The following is a 10,378-nucleotide window of genomic DNA, read 5'->3' on the forward strand; positions in this document are numbered from 1 at the left end:
AGGCGTTACTTGCAAGCGGCGTAGAGACCACTGACAGCTGAGCACGTTTCCTGACACGCTATCCACTGCCTTCCTAAAGAGAAGTCATCACTGTTTCAAGCTTTTTGGAATTCTGTCTTTAGCATATTTAGCCAATCGAAGATCGTTTTGTGCACAAAAAATCTGCTCGAAGACATAAAATTGTAATCCATGATTTACGTTAAACATACAAATATTTCTCAACGTACAAGTTGCTGATGATTTCCCCAAGTCCCATTTTTGCTGTCATTTGCTGTCATAATCGTAAAGCAGTCGCAATTATAGCGAAACTAGAACTTTTGTTCACACTAATCCTTTATCTGTTTTAACAAGAATTGATACTAATACTTTAGAAGAATGCTGGTGAACAGTTGAGGGGTGGACGTATTTACCTGTGAACACATGTATTATATAACTCTGTTATCATTATTCGGAAATATTATATAATTTACGTATAGCAGAGATTTTGGTGCTAAAAGTTGGACCACTCCGGGTTTCGAACCAACGATCTTTGGGTTACCAACAATACATGTCCCGTCTTGACCATTCCACTAACAGGTCTCCCACAAATAACAGGCAGCTGTTGATTGATGAGCTTTACAACGAAGATGAATTACTTCTCTGGCGCATCACAGTGTCAAGATTTAACTGGAGAATTGCAAATTTTACAATTCATGACACGAAGTGTTTTGAAAAGTATACATATGTTTTCTTTCCACACGGTGTACATAATAACCACCTGATGAATAGAGGGATGAACGTATAGTATGCAATTTGAATAACATTGAGTATTTTTCTTGTTATAAATTTAAATTCATTTACCTTTTATAAGTAATATGTTTAAGACGCGTTTTTATCCAATGGAAATACCCATAGCACATTTTGAGTACTTGTATGATATCAGTCAACTGTGACGTAGTATAAAACCCAAATTCATCATTTTGGCTTGCCTTCAGATTTCGGAATCATTTGGCGCCTTTAGAGTACTTGGTACATTTAGGCAGACAATTAAGTGGGTAACAATAAGTAAAACAGAAATTAATCGTGTCACGTGTGAATACAAGCCCGCTGTGTGTAAGGAGAGGGTTTACACCCCTCCCCCCCCCCCCCCACTCCACCCACACCACACGGATTTGATCCCCGGCTGAGATGCACTCACTATGAATTCGACCCACTACACGTCTCTTGCCAGAAACAACTGAGCGAAGACTCAGCTTGGCAAGTGAAAGGAAATGCCTTTTGTATGACGTTGTTGAATGAGAAGCAGTTTCAGTTTGTCAGCAAAACAGTGTCAAACAACACAGTGGCATTTCTAAGTTTAAATGATGGCGGCTATGACTCGCCACACTTGTGATCACGTCTGGCAGGGAACACTCTCTGGCATATAAACTATTAGACCGCCAATCCGACAGGTTGTCCAGGACTTTGCCTTCCAGGCACATATCAGCTCTCTGGTATATCTCACAACATGGCCGGTTCTCAAGATACTCTAGGCGTGGAGGATTTGTCAATCACTGACACGGATCTTTGCCATGCAGAGTTGTCTGGCTGCAGTGACGTAAATCTCTCGGACATTTCAGACGAGGTAGGTTTGAAAAATTGCCCGACAACAAAACTTGTCAGGATATTTAGTTGAATACAATGTTGTAATTAGACGACCGTTTCACTAAATAAGTAGTATCTGATTTTCGCGATGAACCACAGGATCATGTGAGCATTTTTTTTTTATCAGGATCACCCAGTCACTTTACACAGGATTTCGCGACTGACTCTAGTACAATCACCAGTTATGAACTAACATTGGAAGCACAAATCATCTGTTATCTTTCCATATTTGCCGACAACGTTCCCAGTCCATTTTCAATGTTTGAATTTATTGGTAGGTAGGAGTCAAAATAAATACTAATTAAAATGCGCAACTGTTGGATGTATATTGACAGGTCATTCCGCAATATGCTACCTGATCTCAGAAAATCCACTGGTTCTCGCGAGATTTCCGCAGAAGTTGGGTGAATACCGATTATTCTGACACATCGTTTCACCATCAAACGTTTATGTTCATTCATAAAACAATAACAACATCGATTTATAGTGATGGGATCTTTAAATAGAGATCTTAACCATTATCTCTTTAAAGCGCAGTTGTGTGGTGGACTGGATGTTGTGGTCAGTATACGTGTTGTGTTTTAGAGGAAGATGTTAGGCCAGGTAAAAATTTTATTAATTGCCTATTCCATCCTCTCATATACCAACCACCTTCATGCTGAATAACTGCTGTAAGCAGGGACACGAGAGTATAGATAATTATATCTTTATGATACGACTCATCTGCGGGAAAAGAAATGACTAAACGATGTGCTGTCGGTAGTTCACATTTGAGACTGAATGTATGTAATAAAATATCGCCATCTTATATGGTAATTCTATGGCATCTGAAATTGGAAGTGACTGGGCTTCGAATGACTGGAAAAGGAAAGGATTTAAAAGCCAGACATATTATAATTAGACAAGAATAAGATAAGAAATTATTTAACGTCGGTTTTACAAACGTACTGTATAAAATGTTAGCTTTAATAAGAACCTATCATCATCGACACATCTAACAAGATAGTCACATGAATAAGAACAGATAGGACAGCTGTTTTGATTTAACTTATGAACTATACGACTTAAAATATTCAAAAACATACAAGGGTTTTTTTGTATTAGAATATCTGCTTTACAAATTTTCGAAAACGTACACAAATATAAATCTACAGGTAAAAGGATAATAGATATACAAACATATTTAAAATTCTTTTCTTTGTCCTTTAAGAATCATTTGATAAATAAATAACGCATGCTAATATATTAGCCAACGGAACCGCGACCTATGCTGTAGTACCGTATAAATCTATCCAATCTAACGAAAATTATTGTTTTAATAAATAGAAACTACTATTATTATTATTCTATATTTTAAATTAAACATTTTGTGTACAAGCAGATTTAAACATTACATGAAAATACGTGGTTATTTAGATTCTCGTTTGAGAATTTTATACATCATATGTAATATATGACTGATCAGTAGTTTGAAGCTATTTTGAATGCAACCAGTGCCAACACGATGAAACTTATTTACGTAGCTCTGTTTTCTTTTAAATCAACTGCAGATGTTCCTTCAAACTGCGTCGCTTGCGTCATTAATGAGTGTGAATCGCTTTGAGGGCCCTGTCAACATTCAAATAACCATTATACCCTATAAAATTAATTTGAGGTGTATGTATAAGGGATTATGCGATCAATTACTGAGATATGCCATGGGCCTCTGCCTTTTTCATGTTGATTAACACTGTTATAACAATTTTGCAATTTGCTCTATATTCAGTTGGAGTCCGTGATCTCACCGTGCAGCTTGGAATCGGGTTTTTGTTCTCGGGAATCTCTCGATTTTGATTTGTCTGACGCGCAGCTGGAGAGTTCGATCCTGGAATCAGACGTCCATAGCTCAGAGTTATTCCGGCACCGTAAGGGATTAGAGAAGAGGCGGCATCCTAAGGACAGCATGGAACATCAAACACAGGTGATTTATTGGCTCCGTAATCTAGAGACATGTTTTCAAATCGTATAAGTTCTGCTAAAACAATAGGTACTTACTAGATCAGACATTAATATACTGTCTTTCTACATTTCGACGGCGGCCTTCAGCCAGCGAGGTTAAGTTTTTTAAACCGTCTGCGGCTCTAGTTCAAGAGATTGTTCATTTACGGTATCTCATGAAGATACATGGTTCAATTCTGGTACTTCGATACCCTCCACCTACAAATCTTAACACCATATAAGTGAAAATTCTCGAACAATGCGTCAAATACAAATCATTTAATCCACCTTTTTGTCAATCTGCTGAATATGAAGAGAATTTATTTATTTGATTGGTGTTTTACGCTATACTCAAGAATATTTCACTTGTACGGCATCGGCCAGCATTATGGTGGTTGGAAACGGGACAGAGCCCGGGGGAAACCCATGGCTATCCTCAGTCCACTGGAAGACCTTCCCACATACGACCGAAATAGAAACCAGCATGAGTGGGCTTGAATTCACAGCTTGCTGACCTCACTCAGCCACGGGAGCCCAGCTGAAGAGAAATTAAATGGGAAGACTAATAAAGACAAACCTGTTGCCGTTTAGATTGGACATTAAAACGTTTGTTATTCGTTCTGAATTTAAGACTGTATTTGTTGAGCATTACTAAAAATAATAAAAACTCGACTAAAGTAATGTAACGTTTATGCAACGAATCACATAATCACCCGTCTTCTATGTCGCAAACTGCGGATCCTTGTGTGTTTCCCCCGGCAACTGCCCGGTTTCCTCTCACCGTCATCCTATCAATGAAATATTTCTGAGTACGGCACAAAACACCAATCAAATAAATAAATATAATCATCTTCAATCTTGTTTCTTTTGTCAGATCACAATTCCGAACCGGAAGAAGCTAGTGAAATGGCTTTCGTATCTGAACTACTTGTTCGAGTATTCCCAAGAAACCATTTTCTTGGCCGTCAATATCCTGGATCGCTATTTACAGACGACACAAGTTTCAAGAAAGACTTTCCAACTTGTCGGAGTTGCCGCATTTCTCATCGCTGCAAAACACGTGAGTATGTTTTTTTTTTTTTACGAATTTATGAATTATAAATTACACATTTAATCGCTTTACAACATAAATAAGCCGTTTAAAAATGTGATTGTCTAAGCACCCTCAGTGGCGCTACATTTGATCAGAACTGCATACAAAGAATTATTTATTTATTTGATTGGTGTTTTACGCCACACTCCAAAATATTTCACCTATACGAGGGCGACCAGCGTTGTGGTGAGAGGAAAACGGACAGAGCCCTGAGAGACACCTACGACCACCCTGTTGTTGACAGACCTTTCCACATACAGTCGGAGAGAAAGCCAGCATGAGCTGAGCTTGAACTCACGGCGGACGCTATATGGATATTTATTAACGATACAAAGTTAAAAAAATTTTTATTTTTAAAATTGTGTAAAAAGTAGATTAATATACATTTCTGAGAGTTTTGAGGAAGACACATACAAAATGTTTTATGTAAAAATGTCTAATTCAGTCACATGTATATTACAGTAATGTAGTTCCTCATGTAGAACATGTGGAGGAAGCACATAAAACAGAATAAGTGTCCTTTTCTATGATGGAATAGCCATTGTAATAGGGTATTTTGACGTATATAAACTGTAAAAAATAGTTTCGATCAAATATTAATGACAACTGCATATTTTTACATAGAAACCTTACTTTTTCATTTTCTTTTCACTAAATTACATGCAGTCTGATATTTTGATTGTATGGTGGACGTCACGGACCACGTTGATAGTGTATTTCACTAATGACGTCACCTCGTTGATGATGTATGCCACTAATGACGTCACCTCGTTGATAATGTATGTCACTAATGACGTCATCTCGTTCTTTCCTTTTGTCCTGAAACATGCATTTAATTAATTAATTTATTTATTTTATTTATTTGATTGGTGTTTGACGCTGTACTCAAGAATATTTCACTTATGCGATGGCGGCCTGAATTATGATGAGAGGAAACCGGGCCTAGCATGGGGGGAAACCCACGACCATCCGCAGGTTGCTGGAAGACAACATGCATTTAACGTCACGTTTTTGGGGAAAGCACGTCTCCTGCACACGCACACGCTATCTCGAACTACAGTTCGCCAAAAAATTTATTTGGAACCGAAGGTAAAGGTGTAGATAAAGTTGCTTGGCGTGTTTCGGGTTAGCTTCATTTTCAGAGATTCAGATCCTGCCTAAATACGACTTGTGTCACAACAGCAACACATAAATAATCTGTCTGTCATTATTGTACATATTTACTTTGAATATTCTCAGTGTTACAATACATCTGGGATATTTTTCTATTTCTTAAATTCTGCTCACGTTGGCTCCCCTCCGGTCGAACGTGGGAAGATTTGTCATTAACTTGCGGATAACCGTGAGTTAAATCGGGCACTGCCTAGTTGCCTCTCACCATAACGCTGGTAGCGGTCGTACAAGTGAAATGTTCTTGAGTATGGCGTGAAACACCAATGAAAAAAATACATTAATACTATCTTTTAGTATTTTCTGGTTTATTGTGAATACACTGATTTGTTACCGTTCCTGAATGATGTGGTCAAGCTAAAGCTCAATTCAAAGGTCGCTTCACCAGCAGACATAAATAATTGTATATTGTGGAACTTTGACATTTTATTCTCTATGTGTTTCAGGAGGAAGTCGAACTCCCAGAAATCAACGCGTTGATTTACGCATGCGGCCAAATTTTTGGCCGTTATCAGATAATAGAAATGGAGAAACACATCCTGGTGTCTTTAGATTTCGAGTTGTTTGCTTCGACGGCTTCATTTTTCCTTGAGTATTTCGCCCGTTGTGAAATGGCCGCAAAAAAGGGTACGGAGGATGCCGGGTTTAAGTAAGTTTCAGTGCTGTTTTATTCTTCTCAAGATGGACTCTATCGCACCTTCTCATGTCAGGGAGCCAGTCCTGGTAAAATGCAATAGTGACACATTGCAATGAAACAACAGTAAACTTTATTTGATTTTTTTAACCAGAGCCTGAGGGGGCGTTGTCTTTGGTTTGTACGACAGCATTGCTCTCCCCACTCCATCGTCACGAAACTGACGTCGAACAGCACAAAATTTATTGAAAGGATATAAGTGAAATGCGGTGTTTTCTGGGCAATTCTGGGCAATATGTTTTCTGAGATATATACATGTATATATATATATATCAGAAAACATATTGCCCCTAATTATCTGCCTAACTAATTGTTAAGTACTGTTGAATAAAAACTCATTCAATGGTTTTAATATTTTTTGTAGGAATGCCCATCGACTTGCCCGCTACTATACAGAGCTGTCTCTCCAGGATTACAAGCTATGTCAGTATTTACCCTCGATGGTGGCCCTGTGTGCCTGGAAGTCTGCGGTACGACGCTGCACATGCCTACCCAAGTACGAATGCTGTCACTACTGGGAAAAGCAATTCGACCAAGTGGTGTACAACAGTTGCCATGCAGACTTTGTTTTGTTTACTTTGTTAAAGTGTAGTCTCTCAGAAGACTATTTTGTTGAAAACACATGTGAGTATGAAGATCGGTATAGGTAACCCTGAATGCAAGTGCATCAGTAGACTGGACTCCCACTGAAAACGTCTGAATATGAAGACGGCTAGTTGCAGCACAGAGGCTAAACACCCGCTGACAACACTGAGTGTCAATACAAGATGTTTTGCAGGCGAGTACATGAAGACTGGACTCGCACTGACAACATAGTCAGAGTGAAGATCGGCATAGGCAGTTCTTAAGGCGAGCGCTCAGACTCTCATTGACAACACTAGTGAGTGTGAAGACGAGTATAGGCAATTCTGAAGACTCCCAGAGACTCCCTTTGACAATACTAGTGAGTGTGATGACGGATAAACGTAGTTCCGAAGACGAGCGTATAGAGACATAACTTCCAATGACAACAGCAGTGAGTGTGAGGACAGGCGTTTGTAGTTCTGAAGGCGAGTGCATAGAAGCTGAACTTCCAATGACAACACATGAACAAAGTAGGTATTTCTGACTGTGGATGCAGACACATTGAAATCATATTGTCTTTGAACGAAATGTTCTTACAACAACACTTACAACGATACTTACAACAGATAAGGAACTGTGAGCGGACGGGACCTCTTTGCAACGTGTCTAGCAAAGTTTAACGCTCGTATAAGTGACATCTAAACCCCGCAGGGACATACACGTTGAAAACATCCAAACGTTTTGTAGACATTTACAAAGATCACAAAAGATGAAACAACGCGTCATATCATCAACTCAGCTACAAGAGGGGAGTTCGAGCTCGAACTCTTCTATCGCTAAAGGTAAAAAATGTCGTGCTGTGTCATGTGACTTGTCAATAATGTTAGGCAACTAATGCGGATTGATATTTACTATAGCAGGAATGTCTGAAAAAAGTTTCGTAAAAGTTTACTGAGAATATACGAACGATGGAGAAAACTGAGGAATTGAACATTTGTGAACTTAAGAAGTTCACAAACTTAAGTTTGCCTCTGGAACACAGCGAGACAAATGATCCGTAAATGAGTGTCTACATCGGTTGCTGAGTCACAAGTTACATGATACAGGAGGATTTTTACCTTTAACGACAAAAGAGTTCGAATTCGAAACTCCTCTATAAAAGAACAGTTCCTTTTTTGAAATATTTTGGCGCCTTGCTGTCTCCACTCGCACTTTACTCTTCATAGAGTTCACAAAAACTTCTCTGCCTTATAGTTTTATTTATGCATATATGTCTCGATAAAAACCGATTTCACAACGAAGACGTGATGACATAACTACAGTGCTTTACTTTAGTGCTATGTAAAGTTGATAAATGTAGCCTATATCTTAATTTTTTTTATTACTTGCTTTTATACTATGAGTGTCGTCTGTATTACCCAGTTTATATAACAGCTTACACAGTGGAGATAACCTGGGACCAGGATCATTAAACTTGCGTAGACTTAACGCAGACAGTCTTTACTGTGTTAAACGTTTGACAACTCATTAGAATTTTTATCTTAATACAAAGAAGTGGTTTACACTGAAATTTAGTTCTTAAGGTCAAAGCTAATTCCAGGAATAATGCAACAAAGTTCATGGTAAACCCACTGCAGCTTTGTGATCCCGGTCCTTGTAAATCGACGTTACTTTAGTTACAGACGTTGCTCATTTTCTGTGAGCGAGAAATAACCAGCTCAACTGTTACTGTGGAAGCTCACCCGAACTCAGCCACCATTGGCGGATCAATTTATTATTGTAACCGAGGTCAGCAATTAAGAGTTAATGAGTTAAACTGTTATTTTTGTCTACCGGCTTTTACCTCTAGTCTTACAGACCTCACCCGTTAACTGATTATAGTTTGTTTTCTTGTCAAGTCAGTAACAATGGTTTAGTCAATCTGCCAGTGAAAAGAGTGGATGACAAGGTCTGAATTACATGCACTGCCTTGGCGGTTTGCTTACAGACAGTCCTGCCATTATTAAGCTCGTGACCACATGTTAATACCAAATAAACACGAACAAAAACGATATCATTTAAATATTAGATATAGTTATTTCTGTCGGTTCAGCTACTTGCTACTTCAAGTGCAAAATGTGTTATTTCTCATTTTTCCGTATTTCGTCTGTGACATTTTCGATTTGTGGACATATAAATAATTTCTAAAAGAAAAAATAAATCAATGTAAGATTCATCTCCCAGCTGCTTTGTTTCGTGTCTGTGAAATCTGCATATTTTATATTATATTAAAATTGTAAAGAACATGTACATTTAATATATACATGTATTGAGTCAGTGATTGAGTCCATTTCTCACATATTGAATGATGCCCGTAAACTTGTTTGTATACCTTTCTTCCACTAGGGCTAGACTAAATGTCCATGGAACAGGAACAGTTCGTTCTGAGATGTTGTTAAGCAGTCCTTAAAACAGCAACAACGATCATACACACTGCTTCATACTGCTTTATACATTTATTTGCTTAGTGTTTCACGTCTCACCCCCAAAATATTTCACTTAGTCAGCATTATGGTGGAAGGAAACCGGACACAGCCCATACTGTATAAAACAATATAAAAAATAACTTGCGATCTGACCATCTATTAGTAGACGCCATGGAAGGTTGATCAGAAAACACGACTTTGTACAATTCACAGGAACTGAACAAACACAAATAATGTAGTAAATATAAAACACCCGAATTTATTTCCTCAATTCGATATCATTTGCATAGATTAAAGTTGTATAGTTATACAGACCAAATCAAGTGTACATACAATACATGGCTGGACAAACCACAAATGTTTTTACACAGTTTGGTCCAATCAAATACTAGTATGAAGATAACTATAATTGTACACATTCAGGGGCCCGTTTCACAAAGCGCACATAACGTTACGTTCACGTAACGTCATGGCGACCAATATTGTAGGTATTACGTCGCCACGTTTTCATACAGCTTGGTCCAATCAAATACTGGTATGAAGATAACTAGACGTGTACATATTACGTCGCCATGGTAGTTACGTGAACGCAGCGCTACGCGAGCTTTTGTGTGTACACACTCCACAAGCAACCTGTGCAGCAATACTTTGTTGCAACTACAATCAAGACAAGTATATTATGGCAATAGTATGTTAAAGATTTAGAACTGTGCCTTGTTGCGCTATTCGATGTCAAATCAATACGATGTAACAAGATCATTTGTAACTAAATGTTCTACTGCTTCGTGCCGG

General features: G+C 38.2%; 1 protein-coding gene across 1 annotated transcript; it reads left to right on the forward strand.

The window, feature by feature from the left end:
- The first annotated feature begins 1,486 nt into the window (after positions 1–1,486).
- Positions 1,487–7,207, forward strand: LOC135473247 (cyclin-O-like). The gene is made up of 5 exons (XM_064753092.1): positions 1,487–1,603; positions 3,389–3,583; positions 4,475–4,660; positions 6,310–6,512; positions 6,922–7,207. Exons 1-5 carry the CDS (start codon positions 1,487–1,489, stop codon positions 7,205–7,207), a joined length of 987 nt encoding a protein of 328 aa, XP_064609162.1.
- Positions 7,208–10,378: the final 3,171 nt, after the last annotated feature.

This window comes from Liolophura sinensis, chromosome 8, assembly GCF_032854445.1.
Source record: "Liolophura sinensis isolate JHLJ2023 chromosome 8, CUHK_Ljap_v2, whole genome shotgun sequence".
Lineage (NCBI taxonomy): Eukaryota > Metazoa > Mollusca > Polyplacophora > Chitonida > Chitonidae > Liolophura > Liolophura sinensis.